Source organism: Toxotes jaculatrix, chromosome 17 (genome assembly GCF_017976425.1).
Source record: "Toxotes jaculatrix isolate fToxJac2 chromosome 17, fToxJac2.pri, whole genome shotgun sequence".
NCBI classification, from domain to species: Eukaryota; Metazoa; Chordata; class Actinopteri; family Toxotidae; genus Toxotes; species Toxotes jaculatrix.
In genome coordinates, this window is record NC_054410.1 from 14418403 (window position 1) to 14445313 (window position 26911).

Below are 26911 nucleotides of genomic sequence, written 5' to 3' on the forward strand. Positions count from 1 at the left end.
AGAGGCTGCCCATTCATTACCGCTCCCCTGTGTTGTTGTCAGCTTCACCTACCGTATCCAGAGTGGTAGCCGCCCTCAGGTCAGGGAGAAAGCCCACTTCAAGCAGGTGAAGCAGAAAGCTCTGGTCCTCAATACCATACACCCTGTCCAGAAACAGGACCATGGGTGCCTTGTGGTCTGGACAAAAGCTGGCTGACATGTCCGGCTCTGTCACTGACCCATCTGAGAGAGATTGAGACAACATTGAAAAATGAAGGCACGCCATTTTGAACACGCAGATGTACAGCAGTGAAACACCCAGACAACAGCGTATAGCACATAATGGAAATTCTTTTCTGATTAGGGGAGTCATGTGTATTCATTAGGCAGCATACAGGAGCATGTGGATGAGAGTTTTTGCCACGGCTCGCTGTCTTCGCTCTTGGCCTGCTGACAGAGCTTGTGTGGCGGTGCTCACAGCAGCAAATTTAAGAGGCGAGCCTCGCCATGCTTATGCAGATCAATCAATAGAGCAAGACAGCTCGCTATAGAAATGATCTGGCTTACTCAGAGCTATGGGAGTGTGCAGTAAAGTGTTGTGCTGATTAAAAGGGCATGAGCAGTGAAATGAAATCAATAACCTTCCGCCTTGCTCTGAATGTGCAGAGTTTCATTGTATCTGCAGGTGAGGTAGACATTCTGTTGTAGCATGCAAATGAACATGACGTGATCTCTGACGGAAGTGTAAAGGTGTACTCTACAGTTTGTGGCTGTCAGTGATTAGAGTGAACATCCTGACCAGTACCTTTGTTGATGATGGGCATTTTGAGTGGTATGCTGATAATTCCCACAAGATCCTCAGTGGGCACCAGAGAGCGCAAGATGGCACGAATACGCAGAGCTTCACCTTTACCCTTGTTGATGAGCTAAAGAAGGAAAAAGTAGTGAAAATAGGAAAAATCTGTCCACGAGAAGCAATAAAAAAAACAAAAAAAAAAACAACACAATTTCAAACAAACGTACGTGCATCTCAGGGGCGCAACGTCCCAAAAGGTCAATGAGTGCAGAGTAGAAGGACATAATGGCGTTGCCCATGTGAACCACCTCCTCCTCGTCATCACCATCGGCAGACCTAAGAGTGGACAAAGCGGAGTGAAGGAGAAGGGCATCATACCAAAGATGCGAGGCAAGAGGGATGAGCAGCTAATCTTAAGGGTAAGTCCTCAGCATTGATTTGACAGCTTTGCCTGATCTTTGTGGCTTACACGTCGGAGCTGACTCCCTGGACAGAGCCCGGCAGGTCCAGAGCAGGTGTCTCCGAGATTTTAATGGCTTCCTTCATGGCAGCCAGTAGGCCGTTCCCTCCCTCTCCCCTCAGGGCAGGTCCGAAACACTCCGGGCGACGGATGAGCAGTTTGACCACGACACTGGAATTCTCCTCCACACTCTCACCTAGAACACAAATAATAAGGATGGATGTCACACCAGCAAGGAAATGTATAATTAATGTCAGCAGAAACTGGGGCGCACACACACACGCACGCACACAGTCTTTAGATCTAATAAACAGCCTCAGGCAAAACTCCAGGTGGAGTTTACATTAAGCAACTGAATGAAGGTCTCTGGCCTTTGCTAGGTTTTTCTACATGTTTAGAAAGAGAGATGCAGAAAAGAATAAGCAGAAAGAGAAAGTAGGCGAGAAAAGACTGAGGATGGTAACTGCAGTCCTACCATTGACAAAGACGGCAAACCGCAAGAAGGAAAGGTAACGTTCTCCTTCGATAGGGTTCCAGCCAATGTCTGGATAACGTTTAGCCAGAAGCATTGGACAACTCTGGAGGCCACATCCTGCCAGGTAGGTGACCACCTACAGATACAGCACATGCACATCATCACATTTATATGCAACGTATATGCAGCTTTAATCTGTTCATCCTATATACTCTGTTCATTCTACATGCTTCTACTGTATCTTTGGTGTCTCCTTCAGAAACAGTATTGAATGTGTACCCCACAATTTCAACTGACTTTGTCTCTGAATCAAGCTGATAAGACTGCACAGTAACAAAATAACCATAACAAAAAAAAAGTCGTACCTTGTCCAGATCAGGTTCTTCCAGTGCCAGAGCCAAACCGTTGTTGTCCATCACTGAGGAAGCAGCCACATCTAGAGGAGTGGAGCCCCTCATCGCTGGTGAAGCTGCAACACAAAGCACACAAACACGCAGGGTCAACTGCTTACTGTCTATTCTAACTTATCTAATATCATTAGAAAACAGGCTTGTGTCTGTGTTCAACAAAATGCTGTACAAACAGCAGGGGGTGGTGTTTCCACTCCTTCCAAACATCACTAACAGCAAATCTGCCAACAGCTGGTTAATGGTGATTGGTTAATAGGTTAAAGAAAAGTTTCCACCAATTTTCAGCAGAAACTTCAGCCATATTTGGTTCCACAGGGACCCATGACCCATTATCTATAATATTGTGGTTAGATCTTGTATGCTTTTTAAAGTGAAAGTGAATTTTTTATTCTTCCATTTCCATTTTGCTTATACGGTCACACCACTTGTTTTCACCTGCTTAATGAGCAGTGTGTGTGTGTTTGCCTTCATGACTGGGTGCACGTGTGTGTGCATCCAAGGGAGACACTCTCTCGCCCCAGCGGGGGGGACTGTGGCATCGCAACAGGATGGGAGAGGAGTCGCTCTCTTTTCTTCTCAGCGCTCAGACTCACAATTACACACACACACACGCCTTCTAAGGTGTGAGCCTAATGCATGTTTTTCATACCTGCTGGAGGTGGTTTTATAGACATGTTTCTCTACACCAAGCTCTACACTTTCATAGGTTTTGGTTGAATCATGATTAGGCTGTTCTGTCTTCATCCAGTAAAATTAGAATCAGGACTCTTCGGGCTAATCGCCAAGTAACATGACTGATACCACGACACAGAGAGCTGTACCCACCTAGACCCACGCTGCTGTTCTCCAGCAGGTAACTAAGGTGGTCGAACATGGCTTTCTGATTCTGACGGCTGATCCGGCAGAAGTAGCACAGGAAGCGACAGCAGCTGGCCACCATCTTGGGGAAGGCAATTTCCTGTGGAGTGGCACACACAGACTAAGTAGGGTCAAACATCTGACCTGGTTGTCTGTTAGCACAAGAGAACGGCAGTGAGACCACAACCAAGAGTGAAAGCCTCATGCATTTAGGAACAGTCAACACAAATACCGTAGACTATCTTCATGTCTACATGTTGCTAACAAATTGTCACTAAAAAGAAAAAAACAGCACACAGCTTTACTCTGGGGGTCTAAGTTTACTGTAATGACTTCCTCCAGGCTTGTTACTATAAATTCCCCCGCATGTCTTTGTTCCTAATTAATGTCTAAAAGGCCTGACACCTTCACACGCTGCCAGCCAGACACATTCTGCCCTCACTCTCAGACTCAGTCTGAGGAGAAAGGCCACCTACTAGGACCACGTCTTCATTAATGCACATTCACCCTGCAACCATACTTCACACACAAATGATAACACACGAAACTGGACCAAAGCGCAACTTTCTATTAGCGAGAGACATCATTTCTGGTGAGGTGGTGCAGTGAGCTCTGCAGGTGCCTCTGAAAGCAGAGATAAATATAGAGATAGATGTTGTTAAACCTGTGATTTGTCTCCTCCGAGCACATTGACCATGACCTCCATGACAGTCTCATGCATGCCCAGGATTCTCATTAGATTCGGGTGCTGGTAGAACACCTTGTTGTTCATGATGTCGCTGGAGCGAAAAAAGACAGAAGCAAAAACAATGAATATTAAATTCTCACTTAGAAACAGTACCTAATTTGTATAAAACTAATGATAAGTATATAAAGACAAGAGACATATATACACACTGTTTCACAAGTCTAGCAACTTACCCAAGGCCATCAATCATGAGCTTCTCCTCCTCTTTCCCCATGCGGACAGACAGCAGAGATCTGATCTGACCCAGGGAGGCCAGGAGGTTGATGGTGTCCTGCACCGAGGCGGCACTGATGGTGTAAGTCTTCCTCATGGCTCGAAGCAGCTCTCCGATGCTGTCATACTGCCTCCTCAGCAGGCTGAACATCTTACGGACGAGCTCTGAGTCCTGGATGTGACACTCCTGGGCCCAGCTGACCATCGTCTGAGAGATCAGCTCCTTCAGATTGGCTGGAAAGAAAGTTTTCCAAAAACATTAGTGTATGTGCTAAAACCAATCTTAATATTTTTATAATATTTTAAATGGAACGATTAAGAAGCTTATCACTACAACTGATGCTGAAGAAGAATTGGTTCAGACCAGTGTTTTCCATTCCCTTTTTTATTCCCAAAAACAAAACCTTACATTTCTATCATGTCTGTGCCTCTCTTATACTCATTCATATTTTTTTGGTTGTAAAATTTAAAGAGTGACCTTTTAGATGAGACCATGGTTATGACTGTAATAAAAAGGGTTGAAGAACAGTAGCCTGATTTTCAGGCTTGTGCACCACAATAAGGTTTTCTGTTGAGGGGTTAATATTAAAATACATTAAAATATCCTCCAACACTGTGCTGCTTTCAGAGATCACCAAAACTCCATTGTAACCTTTAACTTATAATGCAGATTAAAATGAAGAAAGCACAGCTGTGTGTGGATATAGAATTACTAATTATGAAGGGGATTGGTTAACATAATGCAGGCTTTTCTAATTTTAAACAATAAGATACGATTTGCTTTTCAAACGGCAGAGAAAGACTTGGCTCTGGCACTGATGTGTTTCGCTGCATTGTCTTGTAATCCTTGCTGTATATCTTTGGCCTTAGAGGAAAATATACTGAAACCTTCCTTCCATTAACTGAGGTCACACCAAGACACAGAAATCCTCCTTAAGGCACGTCTTCCTTAAGCTCACATGCAAATCTAGGCACACATTATCACACGCACCCAAACACAAAGCTCTATTAGACGGATGTTAAAAGTGCCTCTACTTGCCTGCACTCCCATCTAAATTTTTTTTTTTACAGATAATACTCAAGCACTTAAAAAAAAAAAAACAAGACAAACAGCTCATTCAAAGAGTTTCATGTGGTTTCAGTCAAGCAAATAGAAGTGTAGGCGTGTGTCAGCCACCTCTACAAGCCTCAGCTTTTAAAGGAGAGTTAATCATCTGTGTTTCAGCAGTGAATGAGTTATTTTCTTCCATTCTGTGGAGAAGAAAACACAGTTTCCGAGCTCATTCGTGCCATTTTTCGGTGGAGGGAAAAGGAAGCCTGTAAAGAATAAGAGAGCGGAAGTGGACGGTGTATTTATAGTTTTGTAAAGTAAGACTTTCTGCTTCTGTGCGGTCAAGCGGAGACATTCGTTTGGACAGCTCGTATGTAGGTTACCCTTAAGGCTTCATTAAAGCTGGATCAATAGGTTGTGTGAGTGAGGGTGCGCAAGTATATTTGTGTATCCATGGGCCACGAAAACACAAAGGACAGAAAGACATCAATTAAACAACTCAGAACCATAAAAGATGGAGCAATTTACACACAATTGATTTCCTTAAAAGTATTGCAATTAGGTGATTGTGTTTTTAAGGCCTCCGCGTCTGTTTGGTTGATTGGATCTGTGGGCTTTCCAAAGACAGTTTGAAACCAGGTTGTCAATCAATGTAAGCGTGCGTGTGTATGTGCGTGTTTTGTGCAATGGGTGGGGAACAAGCGGAATGTCACAGTCAGCGGTAACCGATCCTGCCGCCGAGAGTTGCGTGGGTGTCAGAGAAAGGGCAGAAGCACCAGCTTGCTCCAAAATGAGAAGCGACATTTCTTCCCCTCAGCCAACATGCTTCACAACACCTGACTCTCACTCTGTCACGCCATCAAACGCACCCGCTCGTCCCCCCTCTGTCTGTTTTGCCTGTCTTGAATACACCCCTCCAGCTCTTTCCCCTCGCTACGTCCTCAACAAACAAATCTGACCTGTCTAGAGTTACACTGATAGAAGCCAGCAGTTTTTATGGTTTGAGAGTCCATAAGCAATCCCCATGCTCTCTCTCTCTCACACACACACACCCACAGATTTCTTCAAGGCAAGTCATCATGTCTGAGCATTAAATGCTTCTGCTGGATAAACCATTCATCAGATGAGGAAAATGACTTCTGCCCTCCTTTTACTTCATTCCTGTGAAATAATGGCAAAGACGACGGCGCATTCTGTGTCTTCAGGGTCTCACTGAGCCAGATGATGTGACAGGAGGAGGAGAAGTTATAGCTGGAGTAACAGCTCAGAATATATCACGTCTTCTTCACTCCAGCCATCCTCCTGGCAAATCCTCTTCTTATATAAGATTTTATTTTTGGTTTTCAGAATGCACACCAACTGTCACATACGCTTCTCCCATATTGTGCCTACAAAGAAAACACATCCATTTCCAAACAAAGTAAAGCTTTTCATCATGCATTGTTTAATTTTCATATTTGTCTTCCGTCTTTTTCTTCTTCACTGGTGGAACCGCAACCAATTGTCGACCAGGTGAACAGCATGACGCCAGTGGCACCACATGCTTGCATGCATGCAGGCGTGTCGCCCGTGTGTGTTAGAAACAAAACAGGGACCCACTCCATTCATCCATTCCCTTCCCGCGCTTTCCTGACACCTCAAGCTCTTACAAAAGTAGGAGTGATGCTCCTCAACTGCAGCTGCCACCACAGACCAGTCCTCTCATCAATCAGCCTGCAGAGACGACCAACACCACCACCCGAAGCGCTCTTTTAAGGATAAAACACACACTCCTCTATTTTCATCCTGCCCTGCTCCTTGGAAATCGGTGCAGTAGTCTTATATGCTCCACATCAGGGTCACATCAAATCCCAGTGGAGAGATTGATATTTCAGGCCAAAATTTATCCGTCTGCAATTTGCCCACTTCTTGTTTCCAGCATCGCTTTCAAGAATTGACAGGGATGGTGTGGCAGTGGCAAGATTTCTCACAAGGGTTTTCAGAAGCAATGAAATAGCCTGTTTCACGTTAGTTAGTCTCTATCTAAGCAATAAAAGGCAGACATATGTGTCTGGTTTTATCATCCGAACGGTGTAATTCTCAGGAAAGGTCATATATAAGAGAAAAATTGCTGCCATAAATGGAGACACAAGCTAATAAATAAAACTCAAAACAGCCAACTGCGAGCAGCAGTTTCAAATAACACTGCTTTTCTACTTTCTACCAACAGAAGTGTTTCTTGTTTTGTTTTTTGTTTTTTTACCAGTTAAGTGATAATTTGCAATCAGCAACTTGATTGGTGCTCCCTTACACAGAGTGGTACTTGAGATAGAAAAATAGATACAACTTGTTTCACATTTATACTGTGATGGCACCTCGGTTATTGTGCGCTGTGATTGAAATGGTTTTTGTTTCAAGTGTGTACGCACTCATGATTGTGTAGTTTTCCCCGTACATGTACATGTGTGTCTATGCCCATAATCAGGTGAAGGATTTGGTTATATCACCAATGTTTTTTTCTCTCCTCTCTCGTCTCCCAGAGCAGCTGATGGAAGATCCTCACTCTGGAGCCTCTTCTCCTCCTGGCACCGTATTACCATAATGAAATTGAAAAGAAATTGAAATGGAAATGACTGCCACCCGGTGACTCAGTCCACATGACACTGGCAAACAGATTGAGGCAAGACTGAGGGTACTAGAGCTGCTTTTAATTCTCCCCTCCTTTTGAGTGAGGAACAGAGGCAGAGAGTGCGTGGAAAAAGAGGTGAAAGAGACCATAAACAAGCCAAATGTACTGCTTTATAAATGAAAAACCTGACTTCAGAGCTTGTACTTTTACGGGAAAGAAACAAATGTTGTCAAAGCAGGTGCAAGAGCAGAGCGCAACTACTTCAATGTTTTGCTCAAGGACACTTTTTCTGGGCAAATTTTGGACATTGGTAAAAGCCTATGAACAGAGAGTTTGCCATTCCCAAAGATTTACAGCTTGCTGCTGTTTCGGTATGTTGCAATGGTCACATGGCCGTGATTGGTCTGATGCTTTCTGACTCGAATATGAATTTGGAGCAGAAATTAAATGTTAACTGTTTAGTTATCTTCAGGACAATGACAAAATAGTTTTTTACCCAGGTTGAAGAATATGAAGCATCAGTAATAAAGTACATAAGCATTGTAAAATATAAAGTATTGTAATTAAAAACTGTGAATTCCTCACATGGTGCAGCTTGCTCCTTCTCCGTGGGCTCCTCTGCTTTGTGAGACTGGCCTTTGATCTTGTTCACCAGCATTAGGAGGCGACCTTTAATGGATGTATCTTGCTCGTCCTCGTCTTCCTCCATAGGGATTCCTACACAACACAAACAAATTGACACACTATATAAATGGAACATGTTAAAGCTAATATCTTTGCCGAGCTTGGCTTCCTGTGTGGTTAGTCATGTCATGTGTGTGATGCGTCGTATGACATGTACAGTATCCTATTTCGTGGCAATTTCAAGGCACTTTTTATTGTTCTCCATGTGAAGGTTGCCATGACAGGTCGGCGCTATGCGGCAGGGCTGAAACTGACATTGGATTGGTAGTACCGTGGAGGGTTGGGCAGTTCAATTATTTATCAAAACATCGAGAGGCACTGAACTATAACTCCTCTGCCAGGAGACAGAGAGAGATGCAGTGGGAAAAAGAAAGCATTTCTGAGAGCAAGGACTGGTACAATTCAGCTGATGCTGACACAAAGGCAGCTCAGGCAACAGAAGCAAAAATGCACAACTGCTACGTATGTTCAATATTTTTCATTTGAAAAACAAAATCTTTTTCTATCTCTAAATATCTGCAGCAATGTGAGAATAGTTCATCATGTTAAGTACAACAATGTATGTTTCATGGTAAACATAAACAATAAATACAGCTCATAAAGGTTTTTGCAAGATCTGCATCTCACCACAGTGGAGCTGCAGCTGGTTGTGAAAATCATAGAGTTCCTCCTGGATGTCTGTTGGACACGGACAGTCCTCGCCCATACTGAAGGTCAGCAGCATGTTGATCTGAAATATGAACATATTTGAACATACTTTATTTTCAAAAGCAATGTGAACATGTGCGATCTCACTGTAGGACCCACAGGAAGCAAAAACAGCTTAAAGGGCTGACTCTCCGTGGGCGGTCACAGACCGAAGGACGCCATGACAAGTCATTAAAGTAGCTGTGAAGCGCCGAACTCTATCCCCAGCTGTGACCCTAAAGGGATGCTGTGTATGCGAGTGTGTGTGGGCGTGCGGTTGAGTGTGCACCCCCACTGGAGCAATGACACCACAGACAAGAACTATGAATTTCCCTTGAGGCTTTGTTCAATACACACATACACACAGAAAGAGAGTGCTTTCAGGAACATTTGGAGCTAGGACCAGCTCTCATTCTCCAGGCAAAATTATGGAATACAAATCCAAAATGGAATCTAAGGATAGGGAAAGAAATGAGCCAAGTATGAGGAAAATTACAGAAGTTATGTAATGATTCATCTAATTACATGCATCATTTGAAGCAGCGAGCCTGCAGGCTTTCTTTGTGGTCTGTCATTTTAGATTCATGTGTGCTTTACTGTAAGACTCATCAGTTCTGAATGATGCACAGTTCCTCGCATTTATCCTCTGTAGCTGATTTGCACCTTTATGTCACATGAGCGTCAACAAGTTCCCGTGGCAGAAGTGAGAGTTGCCAGGATCACATGAACAGTGGTGCAACTTAAACTACCTTAAACTGTCTGGGTAAAAAAAGATGCCACAGCAGAGCAGTAAATAGGTAACAAGTGGTGTTACCTTATATTCAACCCAATTTGGAAAAGCAGAAGTAGATTTTTATTTAATTTTTTTTTACAAAATTAGCTTCTTATTGTTGTAGGCTAGAACAAAAGGCCCCCATGGTAAAAAGTCTGCGAGAGCAGGAAACACAGCCCAGGCAACCAAAAATTATCCTCAAAGGAGTAAAACTAAGGAACACAAATTCAAAGGAAAACTCAGGGATTCTTACTTGGGGCAAATAGATATCAGAGGCAAGTCCACAGGAACATACCACATCCAAACACAGGCAGAACAACAGACAAACTAACAAAGAAACAGGAGCAACAAGACTTAGATATACTGGAGGGTAACTGGTAACAGGTGATACACATTAAGGTGGGGCAAGCAATTAACAAAGGTGAGGAAAAGGACAAAGACAGGAAGTAGATTGGGAATAGATACACGAGGAATAGGACTTCAAAATAAAATAGGAAATGCTGAACTAACCAAAGAAACTAAAACAAGAGTCCAACACAGTCCATAATGAGTTCAACAGAAGTCCAAAGAGTTCTAAAGCAGTCAGCAAGGGGCTGATCATAACACTTATTACACACAAGAGAGTGAATGACATCCCTTCACAGTGATTTCGTTTACAGGACCATGTGTCCCTCTCCACTACCACCCAAGTCACATATGACTGTATGTCAGGTAATATCAATATGATATGAACTAATACACTGATTTACTTTTCTGTGATTTTCTTTTTTGTGATTTGCAAATAAATTAAACTTGAAATAAACGATGAATAAAAATTAAAGGCCCTGCACGCTCATGGTACACCCACACAGGTGATTTCACTTGTTCTGGATGATTAGAGCTCTTCTCAGCAGCGTGTGGGAGTTTGTAGACTGTGTTTGTTAGACATCTCCCTAACTTTCCAATTAGCTTTGCTGCATCTGCAGCATGGCAAAATATGCTTGGTTTTATTTTTTTTTGTTTGTTATGTTTAAAAATAAAATAAGCTTCATTTTGATGTCACACATGGCACCATGTACTGATTTGCATTTCCTTGCTTAAGTGGAGACTTTGATGTTTATTTCTTAGTTCTTTCATTTTGATAAGTTTGAAAACAGAATATAACATAAATTTCATATGATTTATAACATTAAAAATGTAGTTAATGTAAATGTTGGATTTCTGATGTGGTGAAACATCTTTAAAAATGTATAGTAAATGTACAGTGAAATCTTCAAAAAAAAAAAAATCAGTGTTTCTAACCCATTTTTGTATTCCTCAAAGAGGCGACTATAGCCTCATCTCACCTGTTCTTGAGGAGGTGATCTGAACTCTTTGGTCTTCTTTGCCGTTACAGCGGCAGACATGTTTAGGGCCAGCATCAGCTCATTGTAGCGGAACTTCTGGTTGTACTGGAGCTTCGAGACGAAGCTGTCGGAAAATGACACGATGGCCTCGATACGGTGCTTCAGCTCGCAGTCGCAGAAATAGTGAAGCAGCTCGCACATCTGGGGAAACAGAACAGACATAAGGAGGAGACATGCAACGGATGCTGTTGCATCAGTGTTGCGCGTCTAGACGTAAGTGTTGCACGTCTGTTAGGAACACATACAAACAGCCTCATGACATCACATTATCACATTTATTAAAGAGACATTACTACCCAAGAGATCATTTGTTCAACAGGAAGACAGAGCCGTTTCATGTTTGACTGACTTCTGAATGGGTCTATTACAGTGCAGCAGTTATGGAGCATGTGATTGAGAGCGCAGCTGTGTTAGTCTTTAGAGAGTGAACTGGCACTTGCAGATGAAGATGTTGATTTTACATGTTTTGGTGATTTACCTTCAGTAGTTTACATTAAGGTTTAACACATTAAGGTTTAACACATTAAAGTAACGCTGGATCTGTTCACGCATGTTCATTATTACCTGTCGTTTCACAGGCTCAGGCAGCCTCTTCTCCAGCAGTCCTTTCATTGGCTGTTTAGTCTCCTTGGCTACCTCCTCTTCTCCAGCTTCCACTGCCTTCTCCTCCGCCCCTGTGAGTCCTTCTTTGTCTATGGCCCCTGTGGCGCCCTCTTGGTGTGTCTCTCTGAATACATTTGGGTCAATGAGGAGCAGGATCTTATGAACATCTTCACTCCCTAATACGCCCATAGTCAGCAAGGTGCTAATGAGCTTCAGGATTGGCACAAACTGGTACTCTACACATCCTCCCACCGGATCCCGGATGTGGTGCCCTCCACCTTGAACGGCCTCCGTCAGCATTAAAATCGCTTTCTCCTTCAGTGCATCCAGTGGGATTTGGGGGCTGTACAGATGTTGCTCCCGTTTGGTGCAGATGAAACACGGCGGAGCAAAGTTGAGCCGTGGTTTGAGCGAGGTGCTAAGCCCCACCCCTGGCGGGAGGTGCTTTTTGGAAGCATCGGAAAAGAGACGGATGGAGCGTGTCTCAGCCGTGACGGGGATGATGAACTCGTCTTTCATCATGAGTCGTGCCTCTTTGGCAGTCTCCAGGTGGATGCTGATCAGGACATTGTAGAAGCCCTCGCGTAACATGCCTGACAGGTACTGATTGTCGATGGTGTATAGGAGCTGGGATTGGTCTAGGTGGCTGCAGAGGACATGGGCCACACGGGTGTTGCCCAGAGCGCAGAGGGCACAGTAGAGCTTCAGGGTGTGGTAGTGGAACTTCCTCATGTCTTCCTGCTCGGACAGCTCCATGATATCAACACACCTTTAGAAGGAAAGTAGACAGGGTTCATGTTAGATTTGGCCTATTCAGTCACCTGACAGGTGTTATTTACCACACAGGATGGTAAGACAGAAAACAGAAAGAAAACCACAAGTCACAATCACTCAATAATGATAATGATAACTGTTAGTATAAAACTGGAGTTACTTTTATCAGTTTTCTGTAGATCAAATGAATCGTTTTGTGTGTTCTTGTTTGTACCTGTTCTCCTCAGGTATGTGCACAGCCAACATCTGCAGGGGCTCCACACACTGGACCACCCAGCCATGTCTCTCACTGACCCTCGCTGTTTCCACCCTCAGAAAGGTGTTGGGCATGCGGCTCCACAGCACCGCATTGATGGTCTGGACATCGAGACGGGGTGGACACTGTGGCACCGGGTTCTTGTGTTCACTCTTAAAGATGGCTGATGACAGAGGCATGGCATTCTGGAGAGGCCAAACAAACATGGATGGATGAAGTGATTAATGGAATCTCAGTGTTATAAACATGATATATTATTTCACAACCTGGAAAAGTCATTTTGAGCTGTATGAAGACATTTTTCTGTCTGTTGTAAAGGAACAATTAGGAGACTCTACCTTTATTTTAGCCAGCTCAAACTGGAAGAGGTTCGGGCTGGTGGGTCGCACAAACACAGCAGGGAAGAGTTTGGTGTTCGGTTCCACCTGAAGCAGAAAGACGAGAAGGAAGTTAATTAAAAAAAAGACTAAACAGGAAGCACACATCAAAAGCTTGAGCAAGAGCGAGAGAGAGAGCAATGACTTAGGGAAAGCAGCTTAATGATGCATCATGAAACCCCACTACTTAGAACGTGTGTATATGTGTTGTCGGTGTGTGTGTGTGTGTGTATCCATGATCTTTCAAGAGTGTCGGCTGGCGGGATGACTCAGCACTGGGTGAAGACTCACAGAATTTCAGTGAGGGGGACGTAAGAAGATTATACCCCCTGAAAGGTTCTTTAAGATTACGTTCACAGAGTAAAACTGAAACTGAGTCTGAAATTCAACAATACAGACGTCGCGGCTCTGTTTGGAAAATATGCAAAGACAGAAGATGACCTATTCTCAAGGTCAACAGAATAAACTGCAGATGGATTGATGGACAGCAGAGGGGGACGGACAGTTAGACAGGTAGTAACTGTGAGATGACTTATGGGTGGATGGAACTATAGAGAAAATGAACAGATGGTAGACAGTACATGGTGAAGTGGCAAGATCACAAGCAAGCTTGAAAGAAAAACTGCATATTTTGCAAGTTCATACAAAGTGACTGTTACTGTTAAAAAGTCTAAAAACTCAACGAAATTAATTCAAGCTATGAAAAAGTATTGAAATATCTCCGAGTTCTCAGAAAGTATTTCCAGAGAGTTCTCAGAGAGTAGCTCAGAGTTTTACAGAACATGGTCACTCACATGAATTGTTCTTAAACATTAGAACCTTAATTTAGTCAGACGTGGCAGATTTTGCCTGGTTTGTTCTTTTATGCATTCAGTACCTGGTAGGATGTGGATATCTCTTTGCCATTGACCGTGAATGTCACCAGGCCGGTGGCCAGGTCTATCAAACAGCCAATTTCCAAGTCCACGTTGCTGCGACTGGAGGTATGAGTAGCATTGGTCACATCACCACCCCACACCATGTAGCAGTTGCTCCTCTTCACACTATCAGAGTGCAAATATAAGTCATTAATCATGTGTTCTCATACATTATGGTTCGAGAAGACAAAAGCTAAACACAGAATGCTGCATTTCGTTCAAACAAATGAAGACGTGTGTTACAAGTTTCCCAGAAATGGTCTCACCTCTCGTGGACTCGCCCTCGCTCGTCACCCAGGGTAACAGTCACCGTTCTGTTTTTGCTGAGGTTGAAATTGTTGCTATAGTAATGGTAGTCGGGGGTAACCCATCCAACCCACACACCGGCAGGGTCCTGACCGGCGAAGATCCTCACCGAATGATAGTACTGTATTGACAAATATCAGTCAGACAACATTGAAAGTGTTGCAACCAAAATGTACTCAACCAACAAAAGATGAATCTGTACCATAGTGATGCTGCTGTAGTCCACTCGTCTACTTTCATCACTGTGCCTCACAGATCTCAATGGATACCTTGAAGGACAAAGTAACAAATGGCATCAGAAAACACAATCAGCAAGTGATCAATTATAAACAAGACTGTTCAAGAGCATCTAGTTATAGATATACAGATATTAATAAATATACATTGAGCGTTCTGCACAAACTTAGACTGTTGAGGGTGTGGCTCATTTTGCATCTATTAAGTTTAAGAGTTTTGATCTTCTTATCTGATTGGTTGAGTAATGTTTAAATAAATTATTTAAAAAAAAAAAAACAAAAAAAAACACCTTTGACCACATAAAGATTATTTCAAACACATTGACACAGCAACAAACCACAGAGTTGCTTGCTATATGGCTTCATGGTTTTGGGGAGGTGAGCACCTGTGTTTGACTTTAAGGGTGTCTTCCTCATGCACTCCGTTCATGTCTATAACTGGATTGGACTTGAAGAAGGAGTGGAACTCTACAGGCATGCTGAGACGACAAAACACCATGTCAGCGTTACTGTTCTGGGTGCCAAACGTCCTGTGGGTCACTTTAAGACACGGGGGACTGTCGATGGTGCCGTCAATCCTGGTTACCTGACAAGAGTTAAGAAAGTCTTTGTATTCATCCAATCACCAATTTCATCACTGTTAAAAATGAAATATTTCTCTTCTCTTGTTCTTACTGCGATGTGGTTGTGGTCCTTCGGCACGTTGACAAAAGTAGGCAGGCGCTTGCTGAACCACATGGTGACCTCTCTGTTCATGTTGACAGCGTAGGGTTCAAACCCCTCCTGAAGGCCGCACATGGTGTAGTACTTGAAGGTACTAGCATCTTTCCCCAGATTCATACGACCCACCTGAGCAAGCCCGAGACTGCACACTGGAATGAAGCCTGAGAGGAGAGCAAGAGGAAGTGAAGGGGTGAGGAAGTAAAGGAAGAGCAGAGAGAGAGAGAGAATAAAAACCCTCTAAGAACACACACCGCGGGGGGGGTGGGGGGCGAGGGGGGTCCAAATCCAGCTTTTGCAAAAAGGCAATTTACAAGTGTCACATTAAATAAGGGTGATTTCATTACAGGGAGCCACTTATTTTTCATTTATATCCCCAGCATGGTTGTTCCAGGTTAATGCTCCCTGCTCTGCATGTGAAGGCTTTATTAAAAGTATGAGTGGAGGAGGCTGAGGACACACGACCAACAACTCTTTCCTCAATCGCCTTATTCGGCAAACACTTCCTGACCTTCAGCTTCTATAACTGGCTCTGTAACCGCACACATTGTATCCACAGTTACACACACACACACACTTTCTCACCATCCTCAGTTTCAAAGTCGGTGAAGCAGAGTTCAGAGCCCTTGGTGGTGATGAGGATCTCTCCATTAAGAGTGAAGATCATGGACTTGTCCTCCATGTTGATCATACAGCCCACCACGTCCCCAGCGTGCCAGCACCGCCCGAACAATCGGCTGCCCATGTTCAGACAATGGCCCTATGTACATAAAAGCACACATAAGACAATCATAGATAGATTATACCATATAGACCATAAAGGTTGCCCACTGGGTTCCACTCATTTATTTAATGAGGTTCCTGAGCGTTCTGAGAACATTTTGACTGAAGTGTTGTACAGCACAATGCAATGTAAATGGATACTGAGACATTTTTTAGGTAAGTTTGGATATAGCTTACCCTGTATCCATCAAAGACGAAAGCGAGCTCATCTGTGCCAAGTTCCACATCTGGCTTACATCCAGGTCTGGCCCAGCCCACTCTCATGTCTCCTCCCGTCACAGCCTCAAATTCAAAGTACCATTTCCCTGTCTTCACCGAGTACGTCCTCTCTACTCTGAAGAAGCGGATCTTGTCGATGCTGAGCCGCTCAACCACTTGACCTTGTTGGAAAGAACAGCCACAATGTCAGATTGAGAATACCTTCCAAAAAATAAGGAAACAAAAAATGGAACCACTGACTGCAAACACTGGGTGGACAGTAATTGAATTGCTTTATATTCTTTTTCACTGTAGCCTGGTTGAGGAGGTTGGGAGGCAGAATCCTTTATCTGGACTGGAAAATGAAGTCACACTTGTCAGGGAATAACATTTTACCCCATTCTTAATAACAAGCATTTTATCTAATTTTATGTACTGTGTAATTTGAAGGTCTGTGCGTTTTGATAGGCACACATCCACGACTCAAACTCACCTCCCTCCTGGTCCGAGGGCTCAATGTTGTATCCATAGCCAATCAGAGTGCGGATAGCCTCCCGCAGGCTGTCCCTGTTCGACTTCTTGGTGCGCTCATCCAGCAGAACGTAGGGAACCAGACGAGGGTTGCGCTTACTCTTCAGATCCTGCGGGGAGAGGAGGCAGTCCGAGAAAATTTTATGCATCAAACGCACCCCCACCCCACCCCCCAACTATCCCTGCCGATTTCATCAATTGTAGGCCGGCTCAAGGGAGCTGCCTCGGCCGTACAACTGTTGTGTTTGCTACAACTGTGCTGTCAATCCCAGTAATTGAGAAGCTAATTGGCCATTTATTGCCACTGGGCCAAGGAGAAAACATGGAGATATCATATGAAAACTACCAGCAGTTAATTTGAAATCCTGCTTTGCTTATTAAGATTGCAGGCTGTTTTGTTTAGTGTGGCATTACAGCTTTCCCATTACTACAGGGCTTAACTGAAAACCTTCTGGCATTTTTCCAAAGTGCTGGTCAACTGTTGTGGTCTAATGTTGTCATCTGCGACCCTTGATCTACAAACCGTGAAGAGGACACGGACAAACATCAGCTGTTCAGTGTTTCACGAAGGTAATGCAATGTCAATAAAGTTTAATTTGTAAATATAATGACAGTTAAAAAGTCAAATCGAGTGTTAACATAAACTATAATGTAAGTACATTGCCTTAAGATTTCTTTTTGGATAGATGCCAAAGTGTTTAACTGTGCCAACTCACATGTGCATCTTGGTGTGTGTAACCTCAGCTTTACTGGTTAAAGTTTAACAGAAAGGGCAATTTAAAAATGACCAGTTTACACAAACATTATTTACTACATTATAAATTATTTTCACTTTTCTCTGAGCTCTCTCTTGGATTCAGGGACAGGCATTCAAATAAAAAATACCCTTTTTTTCCTCCACACTATTTCTAAAATAGGGAAAATGGATAAGCCTTTACTCACCTAATGTACCAGGAGTGATTCTACAATACAGTTTTAGCATTTGTGTGGTCAACAGATGAGGAGGGACACGCTGTATCCAGTATGTTCTGTACAATATGTTCTGTGTCTTGTTGCCCTTTACTGCTGAATATCTTGCTGTGTATGGAATAATGACTTCTAGCTAGGAAATGTCAGACTAAACAAACTGTCTGACGTGCACTGGTAAGGTATAGACTGTGTGGGAGGCAAATTAATGAACCATAAGGGAGAAACTATGTACTTTAAAAAGACAGTAGCAAAGCTGGAGACAGAAGTAAGGATAGAAACTTTGTCTCTTTTTCTTTATATATTAAGAAAGTAGGATTGTTTCTTAATGAGCATCTTGGGAGCTTTGTCGAGTGAGATTTTTTTTAACAAAGAGAATTGTTTTGGTCCCAACATATAGTACATAAATAGACCAACATACCTGCTGAATGCCGTAGGTCCATCCCTGCTTGATACGGTCCTTAGCCCACACATTGTGTGCGTTCTCTGCCAGTTTGTCCACCAGCAGCTCCTGACCTGGAGTCAGTTTTATGTCAGACAGGTCCAGAGGGGATGGCTTATATCCATTGGACATCATGTAGCTACAGGAAAAAAAAAACACACACACATTTTCCCTCAGTTATGGCTGTAATAAAGGGTCAGTCCGACAGGACAAGTTTATCCACATCATGATATGAATCTACACATAGTATATGATATAGCATAGTATATAGTATATGCTGGACATTTTCCCATAATCACTGACTGAGTTTACGCACATTTTGAAAAGCCCTACTGTAAACATCCTGGTGTATTGTATGTTTAGCTACATTTAGATAAGAAATGGGCTTTCTGATGAAATTTAAACAGTACATATAAGAATACACTCTTACTTCTTCGGGAGTTTTATCTTTTTGAGGGAGTCCTCAGCATTTGGATTCACCTGAACTACACGACAGCCCAATGCCAGCAGGGTCCTGTGGGGGAAAACAATGTACAGTTCAGAGTGTGCTTAATCCCAACTTTGACATTACTTTCGATTTATGTATATACAACAGAGGAAACAGAGGGGTTGGGAGTATTCAAACAGAGAAGTGATGGGTTAAATTGCGCATGTCGGAATCTGCCAGGAGAAAAAGGCCAAAGAATACCCAGAGGAATGCACTGGGTGTGAAGAGCTTTTGACAAATTTTCCTCACACCTTGTGAGAGGACAAAGTGGCAGTAAAAATGAGTTTGATGTCACTCAGACACCCATCAGTGTCACCCCGACGTGTCTTCGGCTGCAACAGATCAAGATTAATCACAGCAAACCTCAACGTTCTCCTTTATCATTTAAAGAGCATTTATGTAAAGCACTTGTAAAATGTCTCACTGGGACTGTTATGAGCAGAACCAAATGTTGTGTAGAGCACTGACAAGTGGAAAAGGATCACCGACTGTGAGTAAGGCTTGCTTAGTAGTGCAACAATGAAAATGGAAATTTCCTACACTTCAAATGAGGAACCTGCCTGACCTCAGGCTTGACTGTATTTACTGTTTATCTTCAAGAAAATATAACCTAACGCTGGAGGAACAAAGCACTGAGTGACAGTTACTCACAGATGGCAGAGGCAAACATCACATCAACATGATCTAGTGTGGTGAATAATATTAACAGCCAAACAGACATGAATAAGTATATACATGTGTAAACAAGAATGTTAAATAATATTTTTGGACTTCATAGGCACAGCAACAAACTCAGCTCTCCATTAGCGATTCCTATGATGAATTTCACAACAAATATGCTTTATGTTCCGCAAAAGTACAGTATATTAGAGACTGGGCTACACTGTCACACTGAAATTAGTTAAAATATTTAATTTGACGCTACACTCACAGGCCATGCTCCTCTCACTGCAACATATATCCAACACACACAGTGAGCCCCTCAAAGCAACTGAATGCTGTCACTGCTGCTACTGCTGCTCACAGCGTGGATGCCAAATATCAACACTATATATGCCATGTGAGTGGAGTTCAATGGGCTGACTGGCTTGGTCATAACTAGGGTTTATATCTACTTCTTGTTAAGTATGTGATGCTCTTAATTAATGCTCATTAACAACCGTTTGATTCAAACAAAAAAATTTGTCTGTCTCTGTATTGACTCCTTCTCACACTCCCTTTCTTCTTCTCTTCAAACACCAAATCATGGACCGTGGGGAAAATCAATCCATAGCGCTCAACATACTTCAGAGTTTCTGTTGACATCTGCAGATTGTAGTTCTTTTCTGTTTCTGGCAGCTTAGAGAAATCCACCAGGCACGGATGCTGCCGCTTATTATCATCCCTTATCTGTGAGGAAAAGAAAAGTCACAGAAGTATTATTTCAACTTTCTTTTGTAGCCTTCAACTCTGCTCTTCAACAGCTTCATATGTATGTGCATTACATATATTCACACCTTTGTAAATCAACGTCATTGTGAACTAAGGATGGGGAACAGGAATGTGGTCTAAGTACAGGGTGCTACTGGTTGCAGTGATAAGACAGTCTACTCTAGTGAACATGTTATGAAAGAGGAACACAGGAGCATGTTTTCTTGGAGGAGATAGGAAGGTGTACAGCTGGAATACCAAGTGAGAGGTGTAATGCCTCTCTCGGGGCTGCACTTTATGCCAAATAATCCCTTGGCAACGCTGCTCAGAGGAGGCGGAATGGCAATGGCGGATATTTACCAAGAAAACATGCGGGGCTATGTACAGATATGCAGCTGTGTATGTGTGTGTGTGTGTCTGTGTGTGTGTGTGTGTGTGTGGGTCCAATGAACACCAGCCAGCTCTTTTGTGAATAGTACAAGAACTCTATGGGAAATCTCTTCTCTGGCAGCTCTTCCTCTTACAGAATTATATTTGTGGAACAAACAACAAATGAAAAAGGTATTTATAATGCGACCAGGGCTAAATAACAGACAATACTTTTTCCCTCTGCTGTAGGACATCTCCGGTGAACGCTGCTGTAATTAAACACAATCACAGCTACAGAGCACAGAATAAGCTGCAGTGGAACTTTATCCACTATTACATTTGATACTATGTGCATCATGGCTAGCTCTAAGTTTTACCACTGTCTGACACACTGTTAGTGCTCTGACCCCCGCAATTTAAACAGAGAAAACTTCTTGACGTAAAAAGTTAAAGTTCAGATTTTGATTTATTAAACAGCTCTCATACTTTACAGATACCATCATGCTAAATTAAAGATTCTGCTGATGCGTTACAGTATAAAATGAAGTATAAAAGCTGACAGTATTAATAATAGAGGCATGAAGTATGTTTGTATTATAGACATAAGAGCTGTGTTCCACATTGTTGTTTGTGTTGTGTAGTCTGTTGCTTTATGGGCCAAACAGGTCACTTTGGCAGATGCAATAAACCAAGAAAGTCATCACTGAGTCTTTTGCAGACAAAAATGACACTATATATATTGTGGGTATGTGTTTTTCAACTGACTATATTGGGAAATACACTACTTAGCTTTTCTTACTGAGAGTTAGATGAGAAAGTATATGGAGCTGGAGTCAGGAGACTATTAACATAACCTAGCATAGGGAACAAAAGCAAGAGAAACAGCTCAGTAATTAACACACTGTATGTGGTTTCTTTAATCTGTCCACAAACCAAAAAGTTTCTATTTTTCTATTTTTCTTTCAAAAGAAGAAAAGTTAAACACAAGAAATGAAAATACAGGCTTCCCTCTTGGTTTACTGCTGCGCTGAAATAGCCAAAATATCCTGCTCTGCCCTTGGATGAAACAATACTTAGTAATTCATGACTTACTTGTATACTAAAACACAAACACAATGACTCTGCTACCTACGAGCAAACTGGAATGAAGCATCTAAATGAGTGGTATGAAAAGCATCAAATATGGAAAATGAGTGTTCTTTCCACTTACCCTCTTTTTGGTGTGAACCGCAAATTATAAAAGAGAAAGCAAGATGACGTACAGGCTTTTGCGATGGTTAAATTCTAACACTGCTAAGGATTAATGCATTTCAAGCTGGTTTTTAAATTAAATTTGTTTAGAAAATGTGTATTTGTGATGTTTATCTCTCCACAAACATGGCAAAATGTATGGATTGTGCTTTTTATATTCTGATCCAGAGTGATGATCTTGTTGTAAGAGAATTATATAAGTAAAAGAACAATCTGCATGTTTCTCACCTTGCCGTATGACCAACCCAGCTCAATCTTATTCATGCCCCACAGTTCGTGAATGTTCTCAGCCAGCTTGTCCCGAACCTTTTCCAAATGAGGTGGCATAACAATCTGAGGAAACAGGTAAAGTAACAGTCAGTTGGTCACTAAAGTGTCTGTCTCAGTAACCACCGCTCTGCTATATACTCCTGTTAGCTTACCTGGCTGGTTTCCACAGGTGTGGGGATGAAGGAGGCCTGTGACATGAATTGGGTGGTGCCCAGCAGATCTCTGACTCCGTCCACATCCCTCTTGTACTCTTTCACCGGCTCCACCTTCATCTTCTCCTTCGGCAGCAGAGCCTCATAACATGGAGCGTAACTTGATGGAGGCAGGAACTTAAAGTCGCCGTGTCGTCCGCCCAGCAGGAAACGCACCCTAACAAGACCAAATGTTAGTCATTTATTATTCTACATACAAACAATGCAGGAAGAAAAAAGTTCATCAATGGGGGTAAAAGTGCCGGTAACTATAAATTAAATATTTAATCATAAGGGATAATCAGATAGCTATTAATGAAAGGAGCAGCCACTGAAAAGAAAACCAACCATGCAGCTAAACATAACTACTTTTCCTCCCCTTAATCCACTTCAATCAGTTCCAGCCTCTGCTCTAACAGGGACAAGTTCAGCTCTGAGACTGCAAAAAAAAAAAAGTCTCAGGCCATCACTGTGAAGAGACTCTCCTGAGGCCGCCCAAAATAGCTACTCAAGTAGTAGTGGTGACGCAACAAGGCCCATTCTGACTGCAGCCCCTCAATTATTGAGTAGTGAAGATGTGCAGCTGTCATTTTCTGGCACGTTTATCTCCACAGAGATGTTCAACCTGTTCACTGGGTCAGTTCTTAGTATGAGCTCGGAGGTGTTGTAACCCACACAAAAGTGTTTATAAGGTGGTGCAGTCCACACTGAGTGTTGACTCTGAAAATCTAAACTAAACCTAAATCCCAAGAGACGGGTGAAACACAAGCAAATGGGACAATGGAGTTCAGTCATAAGTAAATAAAACTGAAGTGCAAAATAAAGTGAATGATCACGTCCTTCAGTATGTACTGTAAACTTCTCTAATGACTCTAATACTTGTTAAGATAATAACTTTACTTAAACATGTTTTTAGACTTAGTCATTTATGTTTAATATATTTGCAATATATACATACACATATATCTAGTTGCGATACTGTATACTATATTACTCTGGATTGTTGCAGAATTAAGCTTTATTGCTCCTAGCTATTATTCAATTATTTACAGAATAATTAATATTGTTGATGTGAAATATTTAAGTTGCTCATTTGTGACCCCCATACATGCTACTCATCAAGAATTCAGGGTTATGTAAAGTACTGGTTTCTTGACATGTGAAAACAAGCGCCTGGTGACTCCATATTATATGTAGTATTGAAGGAGGCATAATGGTTGTGTTCATACTTTCTATGCCAACAGTGGAGTTAGCAGCGACATGGACCGCACGACAGGGGAAATGGAAATACCAAGCGGGAGGAAAAAGGGAGAGCAGGATAGAAGTCCAGAATGACACCGGAGAACCATCATTTACCTCTGGACCTGTGACTCCAAACTGAAAAACCTATCCTTGGTGAGAGGTTGGAAGAAGAAGAAGAAGAACTAACTCAGGGTATTTTCCAGAATGTTTTTTGGGGAAAAATGACATGTTGCTTTCACACCCCCGAGGAAGCTTCTCTTACTACTGCACATGCTCTATCAGGTGTGGTATTACTTTTTGAGAATTCATTTTCATAAGGCAGCGAGAGATGAATTCACTCTGTGATAGCTTACACAACCAAACGAAATCATATTAGTCTCGTGGTGTCAAGTTTCTATGGGCTTCAAGAGTGAAAGCTGTTAATGCAAAATGCTGCTTTGCTCTACAAAGTCAAGAGTCAATCATGGAATCACGGGAAAACTGCTGGAGCCTGAAATTCCATTTTAAAGTCTTGTCCATCACACTATCTGTGGTCACCATGGCAACAGAAAGGAATATGTAGCCAGCTGATTCTACCTGTGTCCAATCTCAAGGCCTTGAGGATTAATGCACTCGGACCAGAATGGATATGTGGATTAGATGGATGTTCAAGGCAGTGTTTGTGTGAGTGTAGGTGCTGGTCTCAGACATCACAAAAGGACAAACAAACAAATACTCACTTGACCCCCGCAGAGAAGCTGACGACTGGGAAGAAGAGGCCGTCTGTGTTGAAATTTTCAAACATGCCCTGGACGGGCTGTCCGTTGATCCTGAAAGAGATGCTGGGTGCTCCCAGGTCCAGACAACAGCTCACCACATCCTCTGAGGTGAGGATGTGCTGGTTCATGGACGCAACCGCCCGCGGGATACGACCTGTTCAGGAAACACACACACACACACGTACAGTATTATGTGAAATATGACCCTGTGAGTGATGCTGGCACAGATCACGTCTCTCTCACATACACACACACACACAGGACACATATTTGTACACACAGTTACACACACTCTGGGCAAGGAGATTGTCCCTGCTGGGTACTGATTCTGTCTAGACACAATCTGGCTATAGCACAGAATTACCACTCATCTTACTCTTCTTCAGTACATTAGCTTATTATGATCTCAGCTACACACAAAAAAAAACAGAAATTTCCTCCTCACGCTGACCTGACCAGAGGTGGAGTCCATCAAAGCCATATGAGTACAGGTCATCTCCAACCCCATTGCCACCCCAGCCCTCTCCTCCTCCGGGGTAGGGAGCATATCCTTTAGTGTTGGCCCAGCCCACTCTCAGGTGGGAGGGCTCACTGGTCACAAAGTGGTCCACCTGGTCGATCATCAGCTCGTAGTACCACTTCTTATACTGAGCTGAGCCCTCGCTCACCCCCAGGAAGATGTTCGGCCTCATGCTGGCAATGAAATGAAACACAGAATCATTAGACATCCCTCAGAGCAATGTAAGATATTCTCATATTCATTTGTAACATGCATTTTTTTCTTAAAACTAATGAAAAAGTCTTCCCTTAGGATGAGATCATTCAATCTGCATTTCACTAGTGTCAAGAAAACGATCCAATGAGAGTTGGGATTAAATCTGAGTTCAAATTATCTCACCCTCACCCAAATGCTTCTTCTCACAGCACAAAGACTAAACGTTACAGGATCATAAGGAATACTATGAATGTGGTCTCAGTATACAGTGCTAGGTTGTTCGAAGTCAATTTAGTAAATCACTGGTTGGAAAGTAGCTTGTAGTTACTAAGAACCTGACTTGACACCAATCACAGACTAGTCCTTCATCACTCGGTTATTTCAAGCGTAATTATAAAATGTCAATAAATTACAACAAATCAAAACATCAGAGAAGCGCAGTGTTGAAAGAAAGCATGGTGTGTTGATGGCTTTCTAACCTCTGGACATCATTGACCAGCTGGGTTTGCAGCAGCAGATCCCTCTTGGGCAGCAAGTGATCACAGATAAGGTTCTGATTGGTTCGTACAGCTACGCCATTACACACACACAGCGAGCAGAGTACGTCCAGAATCTAAAAAAAAGGAAGTGGAGGAAAATAAGCAACAATGTCAAGAGGAAGAGCACAATATGCCCCCCCCCCCCCCCCCACACACATACACACACCCCCCCAGTAACTGATTACACGCCGACCTAATTTTACCTATTAAACCCTGGATATGAATCCATATCTTTCATGAAATGACTAATTATCTTTGTCCCTAATCACTGTCAAGGTTGCTGCTCTAGGGACAGCCTCTTTTCATGCAACCACTGCATAATTACTCAGAGATGCTTATTGGGGGAAAAAACATGTCCAATAATATCCTTTTGATGTTAGGTTAACAAAGCCGTAGAATTAAATGGGCTGGGAAGCTCAGCCAAGGGTGACAGGGCAGAGCACCTTCGCTTTATCATTGGCCCTTTTCTCCTGCCTCCACAGGAAAATAATACATTTAGGCTGATTTATGACCCCGACCAGCTGACTGCCTGCTCCTGATCTCATTTCACTGTTAAGCAGATTGATTCATGATGGGGGACGCACTGCAACCAAACCCCCAGGAAACTTCTGTCAAGAATGGAAGTTTGTATGCTGGTAGAAGGTAACCACAATGAATTAGTAGTTAAAGAGAAGAGGCAGTGACAAAGAGGCCCAAAGGGAACTGTTATGGAAATGAATGTGCATCCAGTGAAACGCTTTGGTGAGCCTAATGAGGAAAGAACTGGAGATGACTGGATACAAGATAAACAGGCAGAATGCCCTTTCAATGCTTATTGTGTGCTTTCTTGCATGACTAAAAAATTCTGACAACATCAAAGTTACTTAATATTTCAGTATGCATCGTTTAAAGGAACAGTTTGACGTTTGGGGAAATACACTTGCTTTCTTGCTGATAGATGACAGGATTGATACCACTCTCACCTTCAGGTAAAAATGAAGCTGGCCTTTTATGAATGCATGTCTTTAGCACTCACCTCCAAACACTTGATTTCACAGTTGGTCACTGTCTTTAAGGGGAATATCTCCTCTGAATATCTCAAGGATGCATGGGGCAAGGAAATTGGCTCAGATCACTCTTGAGCTTTGGGGAAAAAAAGGGCTAAAGTAGAAGTAATGTTCTGTTAATGTGAGACTTCAGCTCATACAATTTGAAACTATGCAGCGTGTACACTATTCAAAGGTCAAGCAGAAAAAAATCTACCCCTCCGTTTCCCCTAAATGTGACAAATGTGAGTTGGTGGATGGGGCTTTAACTCACCTCTTCTGGGCTGAGAAAGTACAATGGTGCAGTGTAATACTTGGGAAGCAAGTCATCCCTGACTGTAATTTTGCTATACTGGGCTGTTCTGAATACTGCTTCCAATTACAACATGAGAGTCAACAGGTTCTCATGGTTTGGCATG

At 42.6% G+C, this 26911-nt stretch overlaps 1 protein-coding gene across 1 annotated transcript in view; it reads right to left on the reverse strand.

The window, feature by feature from the left end:
- LOC121196816 (ryanodine receptor 3-like) overlaps window positions 1–26911 on the reverse strand; it is a 71822-nt gene that overhangs the window by 29572 nt on the left and 15339 nt on the right. The window contains 30 exon segments of the mRNA XM_041059950.1: window positions 53–222; window positions 785–905; window positions 1003–1111; window positions 1245–1431; window positions 1711–1846; window positions 2076–2179; window positions 2946–3078; window positions 3643–3757; window positions 3900–4173; window positions 8184–8315; window positions 8910–9012; window positions 11067–11267; window positions 11691–12498; window positions 12718–12944; window positions 13098–13184; window positions 14014–14179; window positions 14320–14534; window positions 14993–15181; window positions 15271–15479; window positions 15901–16075; window positions 16276–16478; window positions 16790–16937; window positions 18215–18374; window positions 18666–18749; window positions 20008–20111; window positions 21981–22085; window positions 22175–22391; window positions 24175–24367; window positions 24665–24906; window positions 25408–25541. Coding sequence (XP_040915884.1) covers window positions 53–222; window positions 785–905; window positions 1003–1111; window positions 1245–1431; window positions 1711–1846; window positions 2076–2179; window positions 2946–3078; window positions 3643–3757; window positions 3900–4173; window positions 8184–8315; window positions 8910–9012; window positions 11067–11267; window positions 11691–12498; window positions 12718–12944; window positions 13098–13184; window positions 14014–14179; window positions 14320–14534; window positions 14993–15181; window positions 15271–15479; window positions 15901–16075; window positions 16276–16478; window positions 16790–16937; window positions 18215–18374; window positions 18666–18749; window positions 20008–20111; window positions 21981–22085; window positions 22175–22391; window positions 24175–24367; window positions 24665–24906; window positions 25408–25541 — 5451 coding nt within the window.